The 26847-nt window shown below is 42.7% G+C and overlaps 2 protein-coding genes across 7 annotated transcripts in view; both read left to right on the top strand.

The window, feature by feature from the left end:
• The first annotated feature begins 3125 nt into the window (after positions 1–3125).
• Positions 3126–13881, top strand: LOC111958207 (RNA-binding protein EWS). Of its 6 annotated transcripts, none has more exons than XM_023979411.2 (17): positions 3126–3228; positions 3989–4025; positions 4187–4238; positions 4407–4539; positions 4677–4691; positions 5192–5387; positions 6217–6482; positions 6613–6778; positions 9393–9430; positions 10835–10867; positions 11067–11182; positions 11811–11940; positions 12108–12227; positions 12348–12480; positions 12575–12660; positions 13157–13409; positions 13506–13881. In XM_023979411.2, the coding sequence occupies exons 1-17, from the start codon at positions 3213–3215 to the stop codon at positions 13540–13542; spliced, it is 1827 nt and encodes a 608-aa protein (XP_023835179.1). In that variant the 5' UTR covers positions 3126–3212; the 3' UTR covers positions 13543–13881. The 6 variants fall into 6 exon arrangements, with proteins under 6 accessions (XP_023835179.1, XP_023835180.1, XP_023835178.1 ...); XM_023979412.2 differs by having other exon boundaries at positions 4404–4539; positions 6223–6482; XM_023979410.2 differs by having other exon boundaries at positions 4404–4539.
• A 5337-nt stretch (positions 13882–19218) lies between these two features.
• The window catches only part of gas2l1 (growth arrest-specific 2 like 1), a 42558-nt gene continuing 34929 nt past the window's right edge, over positions 19219–26847 (top strand). The window contains exon 1 of the mRNA XM_023979452.2: positions 19219–20499. Coding sequence (XP_023835220.1) covers positions 19816–20499 — 684 coding nt within the window. The 5' untranslated portion in view covers positions 19219–19815. The remainder of the gene's footprint in view (positions 20500–26847) is intronic.

Genomic DNA, 26847 nt, shown 5'->3' with positions numbered 1-26847 from the left:
CCTTAAATTAAGGCAAAAAAAAACATTTTTGTTTTCATACATTTTTTCGATACAGACCATTTGACTTTGTGACTGTGGTAACTAGTGAAAACCTTATAGTCGGTCTTAAAAACCGGAAATGTGTTACCTCCGATTCGTTCAGTCAATCCTATGGGGAAKATGAATTGGGAAAGAATCCGTTGGGTTGCAAAGTAGGGTTTTGGCATAAACGCCGAAAATAAGGTCRGAGGCTTAGGATATCTTATACGTTTTGTTTTATGAGATAATATCAGTCAGTTAACATTACATTTATCAATTATGAAGACTTTATGCGCATTTTTTAACTAAACAATCGTACCACAATTCACAAAAAGTGACGTTTGCTGATAAAGATTATAGCATAAAACAAAATGTAGGGTGAGTATTGGTTAAGAGGGACACTTAAGCTTTGTAATGGATATCGTTGAATGTMTACAATAACACAACCACCAATCAATGCCTGTATGTTAGTAAGGAAGTATGTGATATAAAAATACAAAAATCATAACACAAAAATCAACAACTTACATTGCTACATCAAACATGTCAAACAAAACAAAACACAGGTATTAACAAGAAAATACTAAAACYTTTTTTTTAAATCTATAAAAATACWAAAAAAWTAACATTTCGAGTGCAATTGTATTCACTCTMAAAAATTATCATTATAATGATTCAGGAAGAWGTTATTCTMGTTATTATTCACGAGGSATAATGTCTAAACAAGATTATTAAATTCAATCAAAAATGTGTGTAATTTTGGTATAAAATTCTGAAATGTTTGTTTATATATAAACTWTTTGGCAACAAGAATTWWAAAAAATCACAATAATTTCAATGGTCTTGTTATCATTGCAGTAGTAACATATTATATCCTTCATGTCAAAAACATGGGTAGTGTTCATAATGGTAAATAAGTATTCTGCAAGGTTTTCCCCAAATTCTGACACAAATTTACATTCACGGAACAAGTGACTCAGATTCTCACTTTCTTTTTTAACAGAAAACGCAGATATCATCAATAGCCACACATTTGGACAACATAGAATTACATGGATATATCATATGTAGGATTTTAAAGTGCACTTCCTTAAATTTGTTTGGTATACAATATTTGCAGGAAGTATACGAAAATAAAAAATGGGTTCAGTGGGTGTGACGTCATCACTGTGTCGTCATCACGTGTCTCTATAGGGTACTGAGGTAAATAATGTTAAGGTTATACAAAACGAACAAAGGATATTCAGTGCATCATTACAACATGTTTGTAATGGGATGTAATTGTAAATCAAAATGACTGTAAGTGGTTTTCTTACTACTCTCACCTTTTTAGAATATTGACATTTTGAGACTGTCCCAGTATGCCAATAGCCTAAAGTTACTGTCAAACTGGGACAGCCTGTTACTGTCAAACTGGAACACTGCCCTGGGCCATTTTAATGCAGAAAAAATATTTTGGAGAATTATGAAATAAATGTTCTCTTAACAGAAATCCATTTTCTAAATAGGATAAATGTTCAATTTCATATTCCTAAAATCTGAAATTAGCTAGCTAGAAAAAGCTAGCACAGCTGCATTTTACTCACCAACATATTACCTCACCAACATAAAAAATCCAAGCTAGCTATATTCCTAACTTGTACTCCTGCACATTGACTAAGTACTGTTACTCCTGCACATTGTACTCCTGCGTCATTATTGTTATTTTAATTTGTAACTTTTTTGTATTTTAAAGTTTTACTAGTTTATTTAGTAAGTATTTTCTTAACTCTTATTTTTCTTAAAACTGCATTGTAGGTTAAGGGCTTGTAAGTAAACATTCGGTTTATTTTGCTGTATTTGACTCTGGTGACAATAAAACAGACAATAAAACAGAAATTGTTGAGGGGTAAGGTGTTTCTGGTTTCATTCTACAAAATTTCCATWTAAAAAAAGGAGGGCCAAGCATTTCCCCATTCTCATTAATGGGGCTGTAGTGGAGCAGGTTGAGAGCTTCAAGTTCCTTGGTGTCCACATCACCAACAAACTGTCATGGTCCAAACACACTAACACAGTTGTGAAGATGGCACGACAAAGCCTATTCCCCCTCAGGAGACTGAAAAGATTTGGCATGGGTCCTCAGATCCTCAAGGTTTTACAGCTGCGCCATTGGGAGCTTTGTCACTGGTTGCATCACTGCCTGGTATGGCAACTGCTCGGCCTCTGAKCGCAAGGCACTACAGAGGGTAGTGCATACGGCCCAGTACATCACTGGGGCCAAGCTTCCTGCCATCAAGGACCTCTATACCAGGGGGTGTCAGAGGAAGGCKCTAAAAATTGCCAAAGACTCCAGTCACCCAAGTCATGGACTGTTCCCTCTGCTACCACACGGCAAGTGGTACCAGAGTCTAGGTCCAAAAGGCTTCTTACAGCTTTTACCCCCAAGCCATAAGACTCCTGAACAGCTAATCAAAGGGCTACCCAGACCCCTCTTTTACGCTGCTGCTACTCTCTGTTTATTATCTGTGCATAGTCACTTTAACTCTACCTACATGTACATATTACCTCAATTACCTTGACTAACCGGTGCCCCCGCACATTGACTCTGTACCTGTACACCCTGTATATAGCCTCGCTATTGTTATTTTACTGCTGCTGTTTAATTATTTGTTACTTTTATTTTCTATTTTTTTTTTACTTAACTTTACTTTTACTTATTTAAATTCAAACTTTAAAAAAAAGTTTAAATATAAAATGTACCTTTATTTAACTAGGCAAGTCAGTTTTAAGAACACATTCTTATTTACAATGACGGCCTACCCCGGCCAACGCTGGGCSAATTGTGCGTCGCCCTATACGACACCCAATCACAGCCTAAATTCGAACCAAGGACTACATTGACCCCTCTTGCACTGAGATGCAGTGCATTAGACCGCTGTGCCACTCAGGAGCCATTTTCATGTAGTCCACGATCATCTCCTTTGTCTTGATCACGMTGAGGGCGAACTAATAGAATTTTAGCAACCAGGAAATGCCGGAGCGGTTACTACATAGTGCGTTTTTAAAGTAACGGTTAAGGTTAGGGCTAGGTAAAGGTTATTGTTAAGGTAGGGACATCCCTAGMACCGTCATAGCGTTTACCGAACATCTTTGCCAGAGAGGCTCGTCTACTTTTAAGCGCATGCGCTATTATCTGACTAAACGAAGAAACGAAGATGGCGTCAGCTCCTGGTGGGTTTCGTTAACGGTCTTTTATTTTCTAATTTTGCACGACTGCATTACTTATTGTTGCATATCGAAAGAAAGTTATATGTAATTCTGCATAGTTACATCAATTTTGTTATCCAACARTCAAATCTAATGCGAACGTTTAAATCTGTATAGTAGTCGGTAGCTAGCTACTAAGCTAGCTAACGTTAGTAGTTKGCCAGCGCAATTGACCAGTTTGGTGAATTGACCAGTTTACTACTGTAGCTAGCTTAGCTAGAATCTAGGGCAGTAGGCCCTAACTAGCCACGATGCCGGGCGAAGGGTACAAATTCACCACACACGTTTATCTGCTTTGTTAATTCGTGCCTGTGCGTATGCAATTCCGTTGGTCATGCGGCCTTGCTAATCTAGCCGCACGTCGTTTCTTTGTCTGCCAATTGAAACGTGTGGCTAGTTTAAATAAAAAAATAAAAAAGTTTGCTGACGTTAGCTACCGTAGTTATGCAAGCAACGGCGGGATGTCCTCCACTACACAACGCCGGAAAACGGCCTCTAGTCGGACCTTGCTTAGAGGGAATAGCAGTTGTACTTTTGTCTGTTTTCAYGGTCTGTTGAACTTGAAATACTTTCCATTGTGTGCCGTTGTTGGCAATGCAAAAGGTTTACACAGTATTGTTGTCGAGCAGTTCCATCTCACGAGTCCCAAACTGAATTTGATACTAGGACTGTTGCTGAAAGTTAGGCCTAGGCTAGTCTTTTATTTTGTTATTTTCTTTTAAAGATTACAGTTCCTACAACCAGGCCAGTGCCCAGCAGGGGTAAGTCTTTCTACATGGGTATTGTGCTACCAGGATATGACTATTCAAATCAATGCAGTGGGATGGGTGTTTTGTGTAATTAGGTAAATTCATTATGATTTACTAAGACACCAACATCAGAGATGGGTACTGAATGATTGAATGTTCTTGTGTCCCTGCAGGTATGGATCCTATGCTGCTCAGCCCTCACAGGCCTATGGACAATCTGCCCAGGTGAGTTTTATTAGAAGTAATTTATAAATTATTCAAACTGGAATAATGGTCAGTTCTCATGACATGTTTGCATACAGCTTGAACTAAAGCACAGGAAAACGTGTACCTTGGGAAAGCAGACGTGTTATTCTATAGACTAATAGCTTATGGCCTTTTGTATTTCAYCAGGGTTATAGCCAGCAAGCATATGGGTCCTATGCCCAACCAGCTGCAGCTGAGACCAGTTACCCACAGGCAGCACCCTCTGCTGGCGGCTATACACAGCAGCAGTATGGTTCCTCCTATGGGCAACCAGCATCAGGTCAGTTCCAGAGAGACCAAAATGTTTGGTCAACTGTATTTTTTGGGGGGACGGGAGGGAGAATTTCCATCAAATGCCTCTAACTATTGACCTCATGTAATGTGAACATTTTCTCCTCTATTGCTATCACGTTCCAGCTGGGAGTAAAACAGGTTTGACACAGATTCCCTTTCATGCATCTCCATCCATTTCATGGCATTTAGGCTAAGTCTTCAATGCTTTGATGGAGTGATCCATATAATATTCTGTATTTAGAATCATATGTAGTAGACTATAGTATTGTGAGTAGACTAGATGAACCCTGGACATGCTAGATTTCTTTGACATTGTATGTACTCATCCTGAATCATGATTGTAACAGACATGTTAGTGATACAAGACGATAGTCCCTTCATAATATTATTTATCTAACACTTATTCTAATACTCTTAATCACACAATGGTATTCTTCTGTGCCATAATATTCTTCATCAGTTCTCCTCACGGGCACTTGTTTTTGAAGTCCTGGGTATAGAGTGATCCAAATAAGCAACATATTGCTTCATTCATTTGGGTAGTTKAGCCTCTGGTCTAAAATCCCAACAGTGTGTACCTGGAATTATCCATCTAAAGTGTTTTGGTTTTAGTTAAACCATCTCCTCTTTGTCTACAGCTGGGTACCCTGCTGCCCAGCCCAGTGCCCATGGCTACTCCCAGCCTGCCGCGGGCTATGGAGCCAGTGGATATGAGAGCGCTGCTGCTGCTGCTCCCGCTGCCTCTCAGCCAACCTATGCATCCCAGCCAGGCTATGCAGCCCAGTCTGCCTACGCTGGCTYCAGCCAGCAGGCTGCCTCCACTGCACCTCAGAGGTAGGCTAACTAGTGTTACATTAAGACCCGAGGGTATACTACAAAGCAGGATCAAGGAGTTAGCCATCTAACTTGCCAAAATATTCGGAAAACTTTTTATTTTATATAAAGTTGTTTGAAATGGACATGGTCTAATTGATTGAACAAACTAAAAGACATCTAAGTTTAGCTATTTTAATTCATCATAAAATCAGTAGTTATTTCTGGTTGCTTATCAAAGTTAGCTGATTCTGCTTTGTAGTAAATTCATCTGGGTMTAATGGAGGTCGTTGTGCAGTGGATGTTACACAATATTTTGTTAATGATTGTTCACATTAGAAGACAAGTTGCAGCTGTCAACCTATAAGAACCATCTACTGTGTAGAGCTTTTTTTACCCCRTTTTTTCTCCCCAATTTCYTGGTATCCAATTGGTAGTAGTTAGTCTTGTCTCATTGCTGCAACTCCTGTACGGAAGGCGAAGGTCGAGAGCCATGCGTCCTCTGAAACACAACCCAACCTAGCCACACTGCTTCTTGACTCAACGCACATCCAACCTGGAAGCCAGCCGCACCAATGTGTCGGAGGAAACACCGTACACCTGGCGACCTGGTCAGCGTGCACTGCGCCCGGCCCGCCACAGGAGCTAGTGCGCGATGAGACAAGGACATCCCTGCCGGCCAAACCCRCCCTAACCCGGACGACGCTGGGCCAGGCTGCGACAGAGCCTGGGCTCGAACTCAGAATCTCTGGTGGCACAGGCCACTGCGCCACCCGGGGGGCCCCGTGTAGAGATAGTTATGTAGCGCTCTTTGACCCGTTCAATCCCTGCCTGTCCCTAATCACTTTAGTTACAGTGCCAGCAGCCAGCCCGCTGGCTACAGCCAGAGCAGCTACTCTCAGCCAGGGGGATATGCCGCACCGCAGAGTGGGTACCAGGCCCAGCAGGGAGGCTATGGGCAGCAGCAGAGTGGATACCAGCAGCCCCCACCGCAGCAACAGGCTCCTGCTGCGGGCTATCCCCCTCAGGCCTCGGGCTCCTATGGGCAGCCTGCAGCCAGCCAGTATGGACAACAGAGTGGACCTCAAAGTGGTTACAACCAGTCAAGCCATTACAGTAAGAGCATCAGTCTCCTGCTATTTCAACACCCACACCATCATTGTAGTATGCCTACCTGCTATTTATTGTCATAGTCATGTGATGTTGCCTCCTTTTCCCCTAACCTTGTTGTTATGCTATTCTGTAGATAACTATGGGCAGGAGGGCAGAGGCAGCTCTGGCTACTCTGGCTCTGAGCCTGCTGGGTTCCCAGGGTCAGGGGAGAGCCGTGGGCCTCCCAGGGATGGCTATGACAGGGGCGGCATGATGCACGGTGGCCGGGGACGTGGGGGCATGGGCCGTGGAGGCATGGGGTAAGTGACTCTCCTTATTGCTTAACTTAACCTCCATCCACTCTTACAAGTGCTGCGTCAAGGCTGAGCAGGGCTGAGTCTGAAGTTTCCCTAAAACATAAGTGGGCCCCCGAGATATAACCCTATAAAAGGATGACAGACAACAATTTATTAGTGGGGAAAGTCCAACTGTTCACTTGTGTAAAATTAAAGATCTAATGCCTACAGAAAGTTAGATGAAGGGACCCTCCATAAATGTGTACTAACTCTCAGCCCTGCCATAGTGGCCAAAGGTAAGAGGGGAATATGTTTTCATGAATCAAAGAGTTGGGACTGACGTGTGAACAGAGAGCTGGCCTCGTAAACTATTCAATCGGATATCCTTTGTTGCTGTACCACAGCATATCATCCATAGCATTGYTTATGGTAAATCTATTCACAAGGCTTCACAGGGTCGCTGCTGTGGGCACACCTCACCTTCTAAAATTATTGCTTTGATGTTAAATACATTTTAAGATGGTTTAGGAAGGTATCATTTTCAGTGTTATTTAATCCATCCTCTGGTTTTCCTTTTAAAAAGCTGATCCAGAAGGTACAGTATTTGAGAGTATGCACTATGGAAGTTTAGGTAAATTAACTGATAATTTTASGTTTTGGCTTGTGTTGACTATTGTTTATATAAAGGTATTATTTCACATTAATCTATGACTTGCTTCTTCAAACCACAAAGTTCTTATCTTTAAGCTAGCAAACCGTTGCAATAAAATACAATATTTTTTCACATTGGTGTTGGGAGGTGTGCCCCTTTCTGTCCAATGAGGTAATTTCTGGACAACATTTCTGGCCATTTAAGGGACCATTTTTGGCTCGTGACCTGCGGGGAAGGTCTTTTTAAAAATATATTTCTGTTTAATAAGCAAGATGCATTGATTACTTATTCTAAGGAATTTTTTTGCATATTAAGTTGAGGTCAATGCACATTGAGGGTTTTTTGTTGTTGGGAAAACCGATAAAATACATTTCTTCAGGGCYCATCCATGCAGAACTAAAGTTATCCCCCTTATAGGTTGTTGGTACTGTACTTGCCACCTGTAGCCTTTCATGTTTAGTTAAAGCTGTCTCGGCATTATGATAGGACCTCGAGAGTTTGAGTCGATGTTGATTCCATTGAGTATCAGACAGCTCAAGGTAATATTCCTGTAACAAGAAAAAACAGATCACATGTTCACTAGGTCACACCAGACTCCTATCGTGTTCAATTGTGTTTTGCCCTAGGCTTATATTACATTAATAGGTTATTCAGTACATGGCTGTGTGTGTGCCCTAAAAGGATAATCAAAGTGAATAATACTGCTCTGCCAACAGCACAATATTTAATAAATTACATGTGTCACATTTTTTACCTCTATTAGATAATGTTATTGAATTAGTCCTGTTTTAAAGTTGAAATTATATATCACAACCCTAGCTCTCAGCTGACATCGGTTAAAGTAGTCTAGAAATGTAGCGTTTGTCATCCATATGTTACTCATTCATTTACGTTCATGCAGGATAGTTTTTTGTTCAAATGTTTTGGGTCCGGTTTCCCAGACTCAGAGTCAGCCTAGTCTTCTGAAAAGAATGCTTTTTAGCCTTTGGACTAGGCTTAATCTGTCTGGAAAACCACCCCCTTGTGTGCTTTTGAAATGTGTTTTGGATTACAACTGTTTTGTTTAATCAAATGAACACCGTTTTTAACATGCTTTGTCACATTTACGCTACAGGTAACACAGTGAGAGCCATGTAAACCCAGCTATATTCTATAAAGTACCTGTACTCACTAAAGAGCCAGCATCTTAAACAACAAAGGGGTTAAACAACAGAGATTTGGGTTCTGCCTTAAATCCAAGAGATGAGGATGGTGCTGTCTAAAGCGTGCTGGGAAACTCAAATTATAATTATACTATACAAATGTAACTTATTACTTTTACAGTTTAGCATTGTAACTTGGTCAAATTAAAATKTGTATTAGAATTGTGTAACTTCAAATCATCTTTGTAAAATGTACGTGGATTAATTATTTTATTTTTTRCCCCCAAGGTGGCTATCACCTGTTTGTAATATTTCAGATCCATTGCATTTGACAACTTAAATAAATACAAMTTTTTTTTTTACTTGTTTAGCTGGTTGCTTCAACTGTAAAGTGGACATAATGCATAATCCACATATTTAACTGTAAATGTAAGTTTTCTCCTAAGCATTGTATTATCTCCAGGCTAGACATTTAGCCTTTGTCTACATATGGAATGAATCTGAAATTGTTTTCTTTTGTAACAAATACCTGGGATTCTGTCCCATATTTCCCAAACGTAACAGATTTAGCACCCCWTGGCTACCTCCAAACTAGCCAGTATCTGCTATTGAATGCTGTCATTAAGAAGCCATTTAGTAAAGGAGTCATGCCACGTAGTTGCTGTTAATACCGTAATTCCCAATTAACTGGATTGCATAGACTGTATAGGCATGTTGGGGGGTTGTTAAATGAGCTAGTCAGAACTGTGTCCGTCAACCTCCCCAAACGAGCCACGAGGCTCCAGACATGGAAGTGGCTGATAAAAGGGAAATCGCCTTCATATCTCCATTTATTCCCCCATAGCGTCGCCGGAGACAGAGGTGGCTTCAATAAGCCTGGTGGTAAGTTAACGAGTATTACACTGGCTAGTCCACTCCAGACCTTTACCTACTAGAGCATGTACGCTCTGAGCATTTACCTAAGCCCTTACATTACATTGGTGTGTGTGTGTGTGCAGCGTTTTTTGGGTAGCCAAATATCTATATAGGTGGCTATTAGGATGGATGGAAATAGAGGGGGATCCAYTTTAAAATATCTGAGACATCTGTTTGGAAAAGGGTACTTTTAACTCATTTTGGTTTATCACTCACTGCTTAAGGTAACCTTGAAAAGCAAGGTACTTATTTTACAATGACAAGTTAAGGACAAATGCCTGCTGCTAAGAAACGTGTCGGGTTTGGAAAAATGGTTTTGCATTTACAATTTCATGGAGCAAACTCCTGGTATTTTTTGGGACTCTGTGGTGGCATAAGAACTTTTCTTATGGCACACATTTTTATACGGAAGGGTCTGAGGTTTTATTTTACATCATTATCAATATACACTCAGTTGCCAGTTTATTAGGTACACCCATCTAGTACGGACCCCCCTTTGCCTCCAGAAATGCCTGTATTCTTTTGTGGCAGGGAAACGTTACTCAGTATCAAGGGACCTAATGTGTGCCAGGAAAACATTCACGACAACTGGCACAAGCATGTACTGTTGTCAGCAGGCAGGCTGGGCCCATGTACTCATGTTGATTTACACAAAATCCTAACTGCCATTAGCACGATGCAACAGGAACTGGGTTTGGTCAGACCTGGTAATGTGTGGTTGTCTGCTGCTATAGCCCAGCCGTGACAAGGACTCACTAGTTGTGTGTTCCAAGATGCCGTTATGCAAACCACTGTTGTACTGCGTTATTTGCCTGTTTGTGGCATGCCTGTCAGCTTGCATGATTCTTGCCATTCTCCTTCGACCTCAACGAGCTGTTTTTGCTCACGTGACTGCCGCCATTTTTTTTTTTTGTCATACCAATTTCGGTAAACCCTAGACACTCGTGCGTGAAAAGCCCAATATGCRGGCCGTTTCTGAGATACCGGAACCGGTGCACCTGACACCTACGATCAGTCTCTTAGGTCACTCATTTTGCCCATTTCTAAAGTTCAATCGAGCAGTAACTGAATTCCTCTTTGCCTGTCTGCTTTATATAGCAAGCTACAGCCATGTGACTCACTGTCTGTAGGAGCGAACCATTTTTGTGAATGGGGTGGACTCCTAATATACTGGTTACTGAGTGTCTTCCACTTAAGAGGGAAACATGGTTTACCACAGTACCATTTTCAATTTTCCCAAATGTCTGACACCTGTGTTTTTGGAGGAGTGTGTCTGGGTTGTCACTTCAAATTCTCTTCAGCAGTGGACTTGAGTGGCACAAACTGACTTTTCTTTGCCTTTATCTCTCTACCTTGCCTGGTGGACAACAGGACCCATGAACAACGGGGCAGAGCGTGACATGGGTAAGTAGACACCAACTGACCATCACAAACTTTCAGCGTTTATCTTACTGATTTGGTAGTATTGCATCCACCTGAAAGCCTTTGTTGCGTTTATCTTGAAGTGGCTTTGCCTAATGGCGTATGCTATGAATCTGAAATGAAGGACAGTATAGTGGCAGTGTGTTCAGGCTTGTTTTAAACAGTAGTTCTGTCTGTTCAGGGCGCCCTGAGGAGCAGGATGACTCTGAGAACAGCACCATCTACATCACAGGACTCACGGAAAGCGCAACTCTGGAGGAGATGGCTGTTTTCTTCAAACACCCTGGACCTATAAGGGTGAGGATATGCTCTGAAACAAAATTTCAATTTAAACCTGTATTAGGTCTCATGCATTCCATTTGTTCCCCTGTATTCATCTAGCATCGGTGTACCGCAACTGCTAAATTGTTCCCACAAAAATGTATTTTTAAAACTCAATTGTTCGCATAGTCAACTTACACACACTTACCCCACCAGACATGCCACCAGGGGTCTTTTCACAGTCCCCAGGTCCGGAACAAATTCAATGAAGCATATACAAATTCAATGAAGCATATGCAAAATGTATAGAATTGTAGGAAATTTGGTTTCACACTACAGAATTCTCAGCTCCATGGAGAAATGGATACTGTAGGAAATTGTCTAAGAAAAGGCACATTTCTCTCGGCTGTCAATTCCGGACAGATTCAAGTTGTGCCCTCCCCCTTTCACGACCGTTGCCACCACGGCATAAATAAATAGGGCAAACACTGCATTCCTTCAGTCTTTCCKAAAGAATGCTTTTATATCTGCTAATCTCTTGTATTGTTCTCATTTTAATTGGAGGATTGAACAGTTTTAGAAATGCTATAATAAAAAAAAATTGCAGGTGTCAATGGTGTGGTAGTTTGACTTTTGAGTGATTCATTCCTCTGTTATTGTTCAGATGAACCGGAGGTTGGGCAAGCCTGCCATCAACATCTACACAGACAATGATTCAGGGAAGCCTAAGGGAGATGCCACTCTGTCCTACGAGGAGCCCCTCTGTGCCAAAGCTGCTGTGGAGTACTTTGATGGTTAGTCTCACTGGCCCAGTTAAACCTACATCAGCCTACTCTCTGACGCTACCCTTGAACTGTCCAGATTAATGCATAAATCTACTTTAGAATACAAGAAATGACAAGTAACTCAAACCTCTCCATTTCTATTTATTCCTGTTTCCTTCTGTTCGTGATCTCTACAGGGAAAGAGTACCAGGGAAAGAGGCTGAAGGTGTCCATGGCTCGCCGTAAGCCCATGATGGGTGGGATGAGAGGGGGCATGCCCATGAGGGGTGACATGATGGGCCGTGGAGGACCTGGAGGTGAATGTCCAACTTTATTTTGTGGGATTTAAATTTTCAGTTTTGAACAAGAAGGTATTGTCCCACMTTGCCATGACTATTAAGTGAAATACTGAAACGACCTCTGGTMTGTGGTGTTAGGCATGATGGGCCGTGGAGGGGAGCGTGGAGGTTTTGTCCCACGAGGAGGACCACGTGGCATGGGCAGAGGTGGGCCAGGGGGCCCAGGTGGCAACATACAACAGAGAGCTGGAGACTGGGAGTGCCCCAGCCAGTAAGTACCTCAAGAAAAATGTATTTTCCCTTTCCCCTTTAAATGTACAGTTTTTGTGTATAACGTGTACTGACTGAGTGGTTGCCTTTCTCAGGGGCTGTGGCAACCAGAACTTTTCCTGGAGGATGGAGTGTAACCAGTGCAAAGCTCCCAAACCAGAGGGCTTTGGGCCCCCTTCAGGTACYGCTCTCCCCGGRACAGCAGCGCTATTGTCAGGGCCTGATTCATAACTCTAGACGGGAATCATTATAAGTGTTATTTGAGCAACACGGGCTGATTTACCTTCCTATTTCATATATCTTAATGCTTGAAATGTAAACAAACCGGTTTGATTTGGCAATCACCTTGACTTCGTGGTCCATGTTTAGCGGTTGTACTTGATTAGTGTCAACTCTGGGGAAACATGAAATCATCCATGTGCAGCAGTCGGCTCACTGTAATGAAACGCTTTGGCATTGGAGGGCTTGTTCACTTGGAGTGCCACTTATGTTTAGTAGTCATATTTCCCTCCCTGTGAAGTACTCCATGATATGAAGTTCAGCCTTTGGACGTTTGGAATTTCCTGGTACTATCATTACCAGCAGCCCAAATTATATCTACACTGTGTAGCATACAATGTATGTCTACAATAGTCTGTGGTGGCAAGCTGAACTGGGCCTTGTGTGGTTTTGTTCAGGTGGTGAGCGAGGCCGAGGTGGCATGGGGATGCGTGGGGGCAGAGGGATGGACCGTGGCGGACCAGGAGGGCCCGGTGGTCCTGGCGGCTTCCGTGGAGGATGGGGAGGTGACCGTGGCGGTGGCTTCAGAGGGCGTGGTGGAATGGACCGAGGGGGATTCCGAGGGGGTAGCAGGGGAGGACCACCGATGGACAGAGGAAGAGGAATGGGGAGAGGAGGAATGGGGGGGCCCCCAGGCAAGATGGATATGAGGTAAGGGATATGTTGGACTGCTTTCATCATACTCAAATATTATTTGCTTACTTAATTTAGTGTCTAACAAACATGTATTGTTTTTTCCTCTCATAGGGACCATCGCCAGGAACGCAGAGACCGACCCTACTAAAAGAAAGCAATTAAAATGTTCCATCTGACGCAGGATTAGATTTTTAAAATGAAAATTTTAATTTATGATTCCATATTATAAATGGTTATAGAACTGCTTTTGAAATACTCTGCAGTTTCATTCAACTCCTAGTTAAACGTTTTATGTTTTTTAGTTTTGTTAACCCGTGGTTCAGTTATTTTGACTTGTGCATGTTTATTTTTGCATTTCTTAGATGTACAGACTGATTTTTTTGGACAGTGTATTGTAAAACATGACACGTTTCTTTTTTAATTGTAATTGCTTTTCCTTCCCACAGTTGTGTAATGAAGAATTTTGAAAATAAAATTTCCACTCCTATTTGATGCTAAGAGAAGTTCAGATCCATTGCTGTTATGAGGCATCGTGATTGGTTGACTGCTTGCATTTAGATTTAACTCTGTTCTAGAGTGGTAGGAAAACTAGGAATTATACAGTATTTGACAGCTCTGCTCCTTCAGCAGGTTTCTCTTAATGAATTGTCCACAAGGAGGCACTATGTAGTCTGCAGCTTTGTAACAATAGCAGCATTCATTTTCCCAAGAAGTTTGCTAAAGATATAGTGGCTGTTAGAGGATATGTAACTGTGGTCTGTGACACTTCGTTGCGTTTGTAATCATACAGTGCATTCGGAAAGTATTTGGACCCCTTTCCTTTCTCCATTGTTTTATGACATTACAGCCTTATTCTAAAATGGATTAAATAAAATMATCTACACAGGATACCAATACCCCATAATGACAAAGCGAAAAAAGATTTGTAGAAAATGTTAAGGCGTTGTTTATTTGTAATACTTTATTTACGCAAGTACTCAGACACGTTGGTATGGGACTTGAAATTGGGATCAGGTTAGTCCTGTTTCCATTGATTATCCTTGAGGTGTTTCTACAACTTGATTAGAGTCCCACCTGTGGTAAATTCAATTGATTGGACATGATTTGAAAAAGCACACACCTGTATAAGGTCCCACTGTTGACTGCTTGTCAAAGGAATTGTCTGTAGACCTCAGACAGYATTGTGTTGAGGCACAGGTCTGGGGAAGGGMACCAAAAAATGTCTGCAGCATTGAAGGTCCCCAAGAACAGTGGCCTCCATCGTTCTTAAATGGAAGAAGTTTGGAACCACAAACTTCCTAGGAGCTGGGCAATCGGGGGAGATGGGCCTTGGTCAGGGAGGTGACCAAGAACCTGATGGTCACTCTGACAGAGCGCCAGAGTACTTCTGTGGAGATGGTTGTCCTTCTGGAAGGTTCTCCCATCTCTGCAGCACTCCACCAATCAGGCCTTTATGGTAGAGTGGCCAGACGCAAGCCACTCCTCAGTAAAAGGCACATGACAGCCCGCTTGGAGTTTGCCAAAAGCCACCTAAAGGACTCTCAGACCATGAGAAACATGATTCTCTGGTCTGATGAAACCAAGATTGAACTCTGGCCAGAYTGCCACGCCTATGGTGAAGGCAGCATCATTCTGTGGGGATGCTTTTCAGAGGCAGGGACTGGGAGACTAGCCAGGATCGAGGGAAAGATGAACGGAGAAAAGTAGAGAGACATCTTTGATTAAAACCTGCTCCAGAGCACTCAGGACACAGCCAAGACAACGCAGGAGTGGCTTCGGGACAAGTCTCAATGTCCTTGAGTGGGCCAGCATGAGTCCGGACTTGAACCTGATCGAACATCTCTGGAGAGACCTGAAAATAGAAGTGCAGCGATGCTCCCCATCCAACCTGACAGCTTGACAGGATTTGCAGAGAAGAATGGGAGAAACTCCCCAAATACAGGTACGCCCAGCTTGTAGATTCATACAAGAGGACTCGAGGCTGTAATCGCTGCCAAAGGTGTTTCAACAAAGTACTGAGTAAAGGGTCTGAATACTTATGACATTTAAAAAAATATATATATATATATATACATTTCTAAATGTTTTTGCTTTGTCATGATGGGAMATTGTGTGTAGGTTGAGCAGGAAAAACTATTTACACATTGTTACATTAGCCTCATTTTTAACAATGTGGAAAAAGTCAAGGGGTCTGACTACTTCCCYAATTAACTGTGTAATGACTAGTGAATGAAGAAGTACTTGGTCAAAAATGACTGAACTAAATTGTACATTTGCCGGTGAGAATAGACATTGACTGCCTTCAGGCGTTTGCTTTTTTACAGAATTGTGTTGACGTCTTTGCGAGTTATTTTTGTCGTTTGAGAAATTCTCAATCAAATCAAGAGGCAATGGATGTTATTAACCACATGTCAGCCTCCCACCACATMTCTTAATGCATCTGTTCAGCATATGTCCAGACATTCTCCGAGCACTTTTGATAATCACTCTTCACTTCCCAATGAGAATGAATTGAGCTTTGTTTAAATTTAACAGTTGGGTCTGCTTTTATAATCCAGTCTGTTTGTATACCTGTAATCACTTTTGACATCACAGACAGGGTGCATTCATTGTACTTTGTTGTACTGTGTCCTAGTTATCAAATGAAATATGAACGCTCTAAATGCTCCAGCCCTAATGTCTCATTTCCAGTTAAAGAGCAAAGCCCAGTGTTTGTGTGTGGGTGAAGTCCGGTCACAGCTGATGAGAGTTCTCTCTGATGACTGGGAGCCAGTTGCTCATGCTGGGGAACTGAGCATGGTGTGTGAGTTGTCTGTGTCACAGAAAAGCTGATTCATCCCGACCCAGAAAATGATCTCATCCAACCAGTCTCTTTCTCCCTCCCTCCACCACCCTCTCTCTCTCTTAAAGAAACAACTGTATTTTTTAAATCAAAACAAGGCCCTCCTTTTTCCATACTGAAATTCAAATCATCACATAACAGCAGAGCAGCATGTGCAGAGACAAGAATGGTGCAGCTGTTTGACAGTGCTTGTCTGGCCCTGCCTGTGAACTGTGGCAGTGGCAGTGGGAATCCAAAATGAAGTTTGAATATGAACAGGCTAGGTATCAGTGTAACTACTAGGTTTATTTTATATTAACACAGAGCGACCAATACTATAGGTCTTCTATATTGAGGTGTAACTTGGGAAGGAACTTTTTTCCCCTGCCCTGACACTTTGACCCATGAGGATTACACTACATGACCAAAAGTATGGACACCTGCTCGACAAACATCTCATTACAAAATTATGGGCATTAATATGGAGTTTACTTTACTGCTATAACAGCCTCCACTCTTCTGGGAAGGCTTGCCACTAGATGTTGGAACATTGCTGCAGGAACTTGCTTCCATTCAGCRACAAGCATTAATCGAGGTCGGGCACTGATGTTGGTCGATTAGGCCTGGTTCGCAGTCGGCGTTATAATTCATCCCAAAAGTGCTCGATGGGGTTGAGGTCAAGGCTCTGTGCAGGCCAGTCAAGTTCTTCCACACCAATCTCGATAAACCATTTCTGTATGGATCTCGCTTTGTGCACAGGGGCATTGTCAAACTATTGCCACAAAGTTGGAAGCACAGAATTATCTAGAATGTCATTGGATGCTGTAGTGTTGATTTCCCTTCACAGGAACTAYGGGGCCTAGACCAAACCATGAAAAACAGCCCCAGACCATTATTCCTCCTCCACCAAACTTTAGTTGGCACTATGCATTGGGGCAGGTAGTGGTGTTCTCGCATCTCCCAAACACAAATTAGTCAGTCGGACTGTGAGATGGTGAATCGTGATTCATCACTCCAGAGAATGAGTTTCCACTGCTCCGGAGTCCAATGACGACYAGCTTTACACCACTTCAGCCAATGCTTGGCATTGCGCATGGTGATCTTAGGTTTGTGTGCGGCTGCTTGGCCATGGAAACCKATTTCATAAAGCTCCCGACAAACAGTTATTGTGCTGATGTTGCTTCCAGAGGCAGTTTTGAACTCGGTAGTGAGTGTCGCAACCGAGGACAGACGATTTTTACGCACTTCAGCACTCGGCGGTCCCGTTCTGTGAACTTATGTGGCCTACCACTTCGAGGCTGAGCTGTTGTTTCTCCTAGAGGTTACCACTTCACAATAAAATCACTTACAGTTGACCGGGGGAGCTCTAGCATGGCAGAAATTTGATGACCTGACTTGATGGAAAGGTGGCATCCTATGACTGCCACGTTGAAAGTCACTGAGCTCTTCAGTAAGGCCATTCTACTGCCAATGTTTGTCTAGAGATTGCATGGCTGTGTGCTCGATTTTATACGCTTGTCAGCAACGGGTGTGTTTAAAATAGCCGAATCCACTAATTTGAAGGGGTGTCCGTGTGTGTATGTGTGTGTAATAGATATATATATCTCACTGATTTCCCCAGAATGCTTAATGCACATGCTCGTCTGAGGGACGGATTACATCACTGGTAGAGAGGACTTCCCTTACACTGCTTTCTCCTCCTCACCCGGTTTTACATTCAGCTTTCAATTCTACATAATGAACCACAGCTAAAATAATTAGCCCAACACAATCTGCCTAAATAGAATTGCTTTCGCCTCCCGACAAAMATCTCTACGGCACAGCAAACTAAAGTGGAGTTAGTGTGTTGATAATCTTTGAAGGCTACACTGTAGACTTTTCTTGCTCGTTACTTTGTAATATTAATTTCTGCTTCCTTTGGAGTAATCTGGATACTAATTTGGACCAATTTGTCCTATGGTAAAATGGGCATGCCTGACTTTGATGCAGTCTTCGGAGTAGGCTGCCTGATGATATGCTAATAATGTTTCCTTGGCAGTTTTTGTCTGGCTTTTCAAGCCGGAGGAAATAGACTCGCCTCTTTTTTTCTTGCCCCGTGTCCTGGTGTTGAAAGTGATTTGGTGTTTTAGCAATGACATAAACAAGTGTAAGAGCAGATGGTGAGGGTGTCTTTTAAAACGACTAGGGTGTCATTAATGATACACTTTTGAACTCGTTCGAAGTGTAGGCAATATTACAGCTCTMGTTCTGGGGGATGGTTTCGATTTGTTTCTTTCGACAAACGTCGTCCTTGACAGAAAATGTAGAAGGTATGTAAAGAATGAAAATGTTTCTATTCATTGCGTTATGAGAATGAAGTTGTATAATTTAGTAAATCTTGGTCATGTACATTAACCACACATTGTGGTCATTGCGTCATTTGAAATAGCCTATTGTCAAGCTAGTATAATGATGGTATTTTCTTTGACGGCTTATGATGTGCATTTAAAGACGGTGGTCGCTTACCCGTGGTCCGTTAATTCTCGTTGTCATGTTTTTTCTCACCATGTGAACACTTATGTTCTTTATCTTCTGTTATGATAGCTGTAGCCTAATGTAAACATGCGTTCCACCCTTTTATCAGGACACTGACTTCACGAGCTGATATTACATTATTATAGGCTAAAGCAGGTAATAATGTAGGCCTTTGTAGCCTAACAACCTACTTGATCTTAAATGCCCACAGGTGATGTGCCATCAATCATATCCAACTTATTAATGCACATCTGCATGGTACAGTGTGACAGGTTGTCAATTGTCAACTCTGCAATTGATGGCTTTAACCTACGCAATAGGTGTGTTTCATTKAAAAAGAATGGCTACCATTTTTCAGTGGTATAAACCCTAGGCTATGCTATATTATTGTCAAGCGGTGGATACAGGGTTAAGTTTTTTTTCTCCTTCTACCGGCGCTTATCCCTCATAATGGGATATGCCACTGAATCMCTCTGCCTGTCTCTTGTCTAAGTGTCTAAGCTCGAGCCGGTCAGCATGCTTATAGCAGGAGGCGGTGCAATATGGGCCGAGCAATTAATGAGCGTTAATGGACGATGTTACTCGGCAAGGGAACTGTGAAGCCTGCCACTGATCAGTGTGGAGTCTTTATGTTGAGGGAGACTGCGAAGAAGTGATTTGGACCATCCAGGCAAACCAGCAACATGACTATCGCAACGCATTGTATATTCACCGGGGTAGGATCTAGGGCACCGGGAAGCTTTATGCATTGGGTGTGTATCCATCTGTAGCTAACCATACCGGTTTCTCTCTCTCCTGCAGTTGGAGTTCGGTGAGAAATAGCGATGCTATCATTATAGGAAACTGATATCACGCAGACATCCGGAAACGCATCCACGCGCCACGGTTTTCTAGCATGATGTCAACATGCTTTAACAATACAAAGGACTCCTTCAAGGACCTCGATTGAGATGCCGTATATGCGCGCTTGTCATGGGTGCGTCGACGCGGTTAATTTGCTCTGCTCCATACGGTTTTGGACTGCGTTTATGGAATGAGACAATCTGGAATTATTAAATAGCCTGCATTGATACATATTCCGACAATATGGCTGATCAGAGTAACATCCAGTCTGCTGCTTCCAAAAGCATCCGGCCATTCAAGTCCAGCGAGGAATACCTGTATGCCATGAAAGAGGATCTGGCCGAGTGGTTTAACACGCTGTATGACCTGGATATAACTGCGGACACCTTTATGGAAGGGCTGGAGACTGGCTGTGCCCTCTGTCGGCATGCCAACAACGTGAATCGCGCAGCGCTGGACTTTCAACTGGAGTACCCAGAGGCTGCACAGTCATTGAGGATGCCAACCAAGGATGTGGTCTTTCAGTCAAGAAACGTGGTTCCTGGCTCGTTTTTGGCTCGGGACAACGTGTCCAATTTCATCGGCTGGTGTCGTCAGGAACTGTGGATCAAGGATGTTCTCATGTTCGAGACCAACGACATAGTGGAGAAATGCAACGAGAAGAACTTTGTGCTATGCCTGCTGGAGGTGGCGAGGCGTGGTGCTAAGTTCGGCATGCTGGCCCCGATGCTGATCCAGCTGGAGGAGGAGATCGAGGAGGAGATCCGGGACCAGGAGAACCTGGGGGAGCCCAACCCAAGCCTGCTTCCAATAAGCAGGGCTTTCGTTAGGAAAGAGAGTGTGGTGGATGAACCCGAGCCTGCCCCCTATGAACATTGGCAACAGAAACAGAGGGTGCTGTGTGACATGAGAAACTTAGATGAGTTGGTAAGTAACACCTCTCAGGTGTATTGTTTCACTGATATACCTAAAATTGAYTTTGGGAAAAGGAAAGGAAAAATGACTGCACATTACACTATACTGCACTATAACATTACATTTCCATAATGTCGCTGGTTCAAATCCCCGAGCCGACTAGGGGAACAATCTGATGTGCCCTTGAGCAAGGCACTTAACCCAAATTGATCCTTTATGTCACTCTTGATAAGTGTGTCTGCTAAATGACTAAAATTTCAAATGTAGGATGCAGACAGTTCTTAAATACATTCTCCCATATTGACCAAAAATAATAATTTATCAAATTTCCTAAAACAACACATCCCCAGCCCTTGTCCAAGAGAAAAACACATTCAATGTTGTTTCATGGTGCAAAAGCAACCCATGGAACAGTTGAATGCAGTCCTGACCTATAGGGATGCTCTCCCAGAGTTAAAAACATTACTGTGCCAAAAGTGAGGTCCCTTTCGTAAAAACGAATCTCCCTGATATGTTGACTTCCTGCTCTCCTGTGTGTGTTTAGAGTGCATGCTGCCTTACTGTGTGTTTGCCTCCTAATCCACACATTCTCTCACACACAGGCTCTAAAAGGTTATGTAGGTAGGTAGCTAGTGACATTTTAAGAATTCCTCTAGGGAAATGTCACTTCAGCCCTGCCCCTATGAGGTGGTTGGCAATCAGGGGAGCTACTGCTTCTTCTTATTTGTTCATGTGGAATAGTGCAGCTGTATGGTAAGTGTTATGGTAGCTGGACACATTCTGTCAGTGTTATACACAATCTATTATCCCTTTATAACTTCATGCTTCCATTTGCATGCAGATGGGGTGTAGTGTTTTCCCCCTGGGAAAACTGTGTGTGTATGTGCATGAGAGAGGCATTGTTAGAGACAGAGAAACTAGCAGGCAGACAGGGGTTAGCTGCTGGAACGCGTGCTTGGGTTACGAGTGGAGAGGAGTTCATATTTTGGTGCAGATGAGCAGAGTGAGGACAATGACATCCTTTCACACCACAGATAGGAGGGGGAGGTAGATAGAGGGAGAGCCAGTCAATACTCATGCCCACTTGGCCCTCTGTAGTCCTTCTCACATGGCCAAGCACTAATTGCTTGATCACAACCATGAACACTGGCTTCTGAGGGCATACAGAGGTACGATGCACCCAACCCCTSACCTAGTACTAGTGCCCACATACACTCACTACCATAACTGGATACGCTGATATTACTATTACAAACTTTAATCTTGGTTGACTGCTGATGTTCCTATGAGAATYTGCGAGGGCAAGGGGGTGAGACATGGTGTCTTACCTCATCACCCACTRACACCACTAAGGGATAGTGAGGGGACACAGCAAGTCAAGTGCCTGTCCATTTTCTAAGGGGCAGTGTGACTCACCGTGCACGCTGAGTGAACTTCATACGTTTCAGCTACCCTGAAAGCCTCTCTCTGTCTACCTGAATAAAGTGCCTGGATGCTGGAGGGAAACTACCTGCATCYGCTACATGAGGCTCTCACAGTAAGAAACCAGGAGGGCACAGAAAGGGGAACACACCAAAGCAGCATTATTAGTTACAGTCCTGCATAGTACAAGAATATAGCATTACTATACTGCACTGTGTTCCTGTAAATGTGCTAAAGCATCCTGTTCCAGTTAATGCAGCTCTTTGAAATCCCTTTTGGTCTATAGATCTGCTCATACAGTATTTGATTTCTCTTTTYGAACTGACCTTGTCTGGATCATAGTGGCATTGAGGCAGGCCAGTCAATGCTGGCCCATATCCGGACTAAATGGACCAGTAAATGAACTGAAATCCTACTTTTGTACAACTGGAGGGGTTTTGATCTAATAACAGTCAACAAAGCCAGCCACTGAATATCCACTAACCCGCAAGGCATCATGGGTCATCCACAACCTTAGTCACCGGTATTCTCTGCATTGCACTTGCCTCGGCCTTCCCATACTCTTGTATTTCCAATATAGATGCTTCCCAGGAGATTGGTCTCTGTGTAATTACTGGAAACGTCATGAGAGCTAGATGGGGAGGGAGAGAAAGTAAGTTGAAGGGCTTAGTGATATTATCATTGGTCCACAGRTGTGTCACCTGCCGTGTTTCCAGTGTGCAGAGCAGTCAGTCATGCAGCCACGGCTGTTTTCCTGCATTGTGCTGGCCTTGTGGTGTGTCAGGAGGTTGGCCCTCTTGCTTCATTTTTCATGTCTCTCTCTCTCTCTCGTAAGTCTTTTACTTTGAATAAAGGGAATTTTCATTTAAAGCTCTAAGCCCCTGGGTTTGAATAGTGTCTTTTGGCAAATCAGTGATAATCAAAACTATTTTTGAACGGTTGTCACTAGTTACCACAGCCACAAAGTCAAACATGTCTATTGTAAAAATTCATTCAAACAAAAATGATAAATTAAGAAAAACAAGGTTAGGCATAAGGATATAGGTGTGGTTAGGTTTAAAATTGTATTAAGATATTGTAGAAATAGATGGGTTTAGCTATAATTATCACTGTGGCAACTAATGACAACCGATAGCCTCCTTCACACTAACTTTATTGGCAAAATGTCTGTCTTGATGACAATGATTCAAAGGGTTATCATATGAGCAATTATGAATCAATGACACTCAACTTGCTCTATTAATTAACCACCAGACGGCTAAGGACAGGAGTTCACTAACCTGGTGATCAGCTTTGCTCTATGGGTTAACTGACTTAGGCCTAAACTGTTTAAGTGCCAGCAGGAGTCTGGCTCAGGGATAGTTTCCTGATKTCTCCTATGATGCCATTCAAATTGTGGATAACAGAATGTGCTTACTYTCATCCATTACATTAAACTATTTATCAATCCAAGCAACTTCTCTTCTAAAATGTATTACACTCTTGAATAATGCAACAATTCACCAGCARGTGCAGACAATTAAAGGGTTTATTTTCTTGTCCGTACACATTAAATTAGCTGACAATTTTTTTTTTTTGTTGATTTAACCAGGAAAAGCCCATTGAGCCCTTTTTCAAGGGAGACCTGGTCAAGAAGGCAGCAACAATCAATACATTACAGAATCAAAACATACAACATGATCCAGCCTAAAAAAAAGCATTTACACTCCTCTGTTAGTCTCCCATCAATATTTTAAATTCATTCAGTGGCACTAATATAACRAGATGAAGCATGGATTGTAGACTATTCCATGCCTCTTGTGCACAAGACGAGAAGGCAGTCTTGTCTAATACTGTACATTTCCTAGCAATCACCTAGCAGACCGGGTATGGTAACTGCTGGTGGTGAAGGAGACCAGAATACAGAGGTAAAGAGGGAGTTTAACCAAAAGGGCTTTGTAGATMAATCAAATTGTWTTGGTCACATGRGCCGAATACAACAGGAAAATAGAAAATAAATGTAACAAATAATTCAACCACAGCAGTAAAATAATAAGTAAGGCTATATACAGGGGGTACCGGTACAGAGTCAATGTGCGGGGGCACCGGTTAATTTAGGTAATATGTACATGTAGAGTTAGTGACTGCATAGATTATAAACAGAGTAGCAGCAGTGTAAAAGAGGGGTCTCTGTAGCCCTTTGATTAGCTGTTCAGAAGTCTTATGGCTGGGGGTAGAAGATGTTTAGAAGCTTTTTGGACCTAGACTTAGCGCTCTGGTACTGCTTGTTGTGCGGTAGCAGAGAGAACAGTCCATGACTAGGGTGYCTGGAGTCTGACAATTTTTAGGGCCTTTCTCTGACACCGCCTGGTATAGAGGTCCTGGAAGGCAGGAAGCTTGGCCCCAGTGATGTACTGGGCCATACGCACTACCCTCTGTAGTGCCTTGCGGTCGGAGGCCGAGCAGTTGCCATACCAGGCAGTGATGCAGCCAGTCAGGATGCGCTCGATGGTGCAGCTGTAGAACATGTTAAGGATAAGAGGCCCCATGCCAAATCTTTTCAGTCTCCTGAGGGGGAATAGGCATTCTCGTGCCTTCTTCATACTGTCTTAGTGTGTTTGGACACATACAATGTAGCTTTCATGCTCATATAAAGTGAGGTACAATCTATTATTTGGTACAAGGTGCAATGGTGGGTGAGTGACTTGACATTTGTAATAAAGTGCAAGGATGCATGATAAACAGAGTCCGGTCTCTGTAAGATGGAGGAGGCTGTATACATATACAACAAGTCACTATAATCAATTAAAGAGAAAAGTGTCCTGTACAGCCAGATTCTTTCTAGCCATAAGCAGAAAGCAAGCCTTATTACAAAAATAACACCCCAATTTCAATTTAGGCTTCCTCACAAGATTATCCATATGAACTTTAAAGGACTTGTCATCCAACCATATACCTAGGTATTTGTAGGATGACACTTCAATGGATAAGCCGCCAGATGTGACCATGCTAACCTTCTTTGGCTGAGTGCTAGCTCTGGTAAAGGTCATGCATTTAGTTTTTTGTACATTCAATACCAGTTTGAGACCATAAAGGGAGGCCTATAGTGACTGAAAAGCAGTCTGGTGCTCTTCAACAGCCTGAACCAGAGAAGGTGCACATGAATATATGACTGTATCATCTGCATATAGATGCAGCTTTGCTGGTTGCATCCCATTTCCCAAATCATGAATACACATTGAGAACAACACAGGAGCTAAAATGGAACCCTGGGGCACACCTCTATTAATCTTAAGAACACTAGACTTGTGATTGTCAGTATATACACACATTGTGTTCTGTCAGAAAGATAGTTCATAAACCAATTTACTGCCCCTTCACTGAGACCAATGTTACTGAGTCTAGCTAGCAACAYTTCATGGTCAACTGAATCAAATGCCTTTGATAAATCAACAAACAGAGCAGCACAATGTTGCTTTTCATCAAGTGCATTTATGTAATCTTCCACTGCCATAGCTGCAGTTGTGGTGCTGTGCCACAATCTAAAGCCAGACTGAACCCTGCTCAGTATGTTATTTTCAGTTAAGACGTTTTCTAACTGTGAGTTCCCTAGGGATTCATAGACTTTGGCCAGGATAGGGTTTGGACATAGGACGATAGTTATTAGTATCTGAGGGATCTCCACCCTTTAGCAGTGGGAGAACATAAGCTGATTTCCAAATGCTGGGTATGGAATTGTTCAAGAGACTCAAGTTGAAAATGTGAACCATAGGTTCAGTAATAATACCAGCTGCAATCTTTAGGAGATAAGGATCCAAGTTGTCTGGACCTGCAGACTTTTTAGTGTCTATTACCTTTAGTGCTTTATAGACCTCAGCACAATACACAGCTAACTCCTGCTAGCTAGCTAGCTAACAACATGCTTCATGATCACGTTACGTTAGCATATCAATAATGAACGTTTACCACTCCCATACGAATATAAAGGTTCAGTAACGTTATCATGCAGTATCATTCATATTATAATATAGCTAGTCGACACCAGAGATGTTAGAGAAAGGAGATGATAGGAATCCCATTGGCAATAAATGGAGAAACATATTGTAACGACCCTGGGTAAATAAGCGCGGAAATCGACTCTGCCGCACGAGCATGCTTTTGCGGCACAGTCGATAGCGCGCCGGACCTCGGGCTAGAAGGTCGAGGGTTCGAGACCTGCTCCCTGCTGTTTCATTACATTGGTGTCGGAAGTGATCGGACCTTGCATCCACGACAGTGCGTGTGCTTGGCCGGTGAGCGCGTTCCTGTAAGACGTAGAGTCGCAAGCTAGCGCGAGGACGCGCTCTTTGAAAGGAGGGAGTAGTGTAACGACCCTGGGTTTATAAMCGCGGAAATCGACTCTGCCGCTTGAGCATGCTTTTGCGGCACAGTCGATAGCGCACCGGACCTCGGGCTAGGAGGTCGAGGGTTCGAGACCTGTTCCCTGCCTGTTTCATTACAATATAACCGCCCACCCAGCACTGTCGACCAGTCGCGTTGTCACGCGGTTGCTAAGCTAATCATCACGCAATCCCTTCTCAAACTCCGGGTATATGAGTTGATAAACCTGTCTATTTTTCTTTAAAGAATATAATGTCACGATTCCAAGGTTATACGATAATACTGAGAAGTTAATTATCTCACAACTCTGAAAAGTTTTGTAATGTTGTACTTCTTAACAAAATGTATGCTGATGTTGGGTTTTTGAGCTAGCACCCAATTGACMTACATTCACTCGTTGAAAGAGCGCTCTCCTTGTCCCAGAATCACCCAGAATGCAACGTACGGCCCATTGATGACGCATGGGAAACGTAAACATTGGGCGTATATACGATTCCAATGGTGTTTCCCATCCCCTCAAAATTATTTCTGGCTACATAGCTAGGTAACGTTAGCTAAACCAAATCATTTCTGCATCTT

This window comes from Salvelinus sp. IW2-2015, linkage group LG33 (genome assembly GCF_002910315.2).
Source record: "Salvelinus sp. IW2-2015 linkage group LG33, ASM291031v2, whole genome shotgun sequence".
NCBI classification, from domain to species: Eukaryota; Metazoa; Chordata; class Actinopteri; order Salmoniformes; family Salmonidae; genus Salvelinus; species Salvelinus sp. IW2-2015.
The sequence above is the reverse complement of the archived record's forward strand: the minus strand, read 5'-3'. Positions and strand labels throughout refer to the sequence as shown.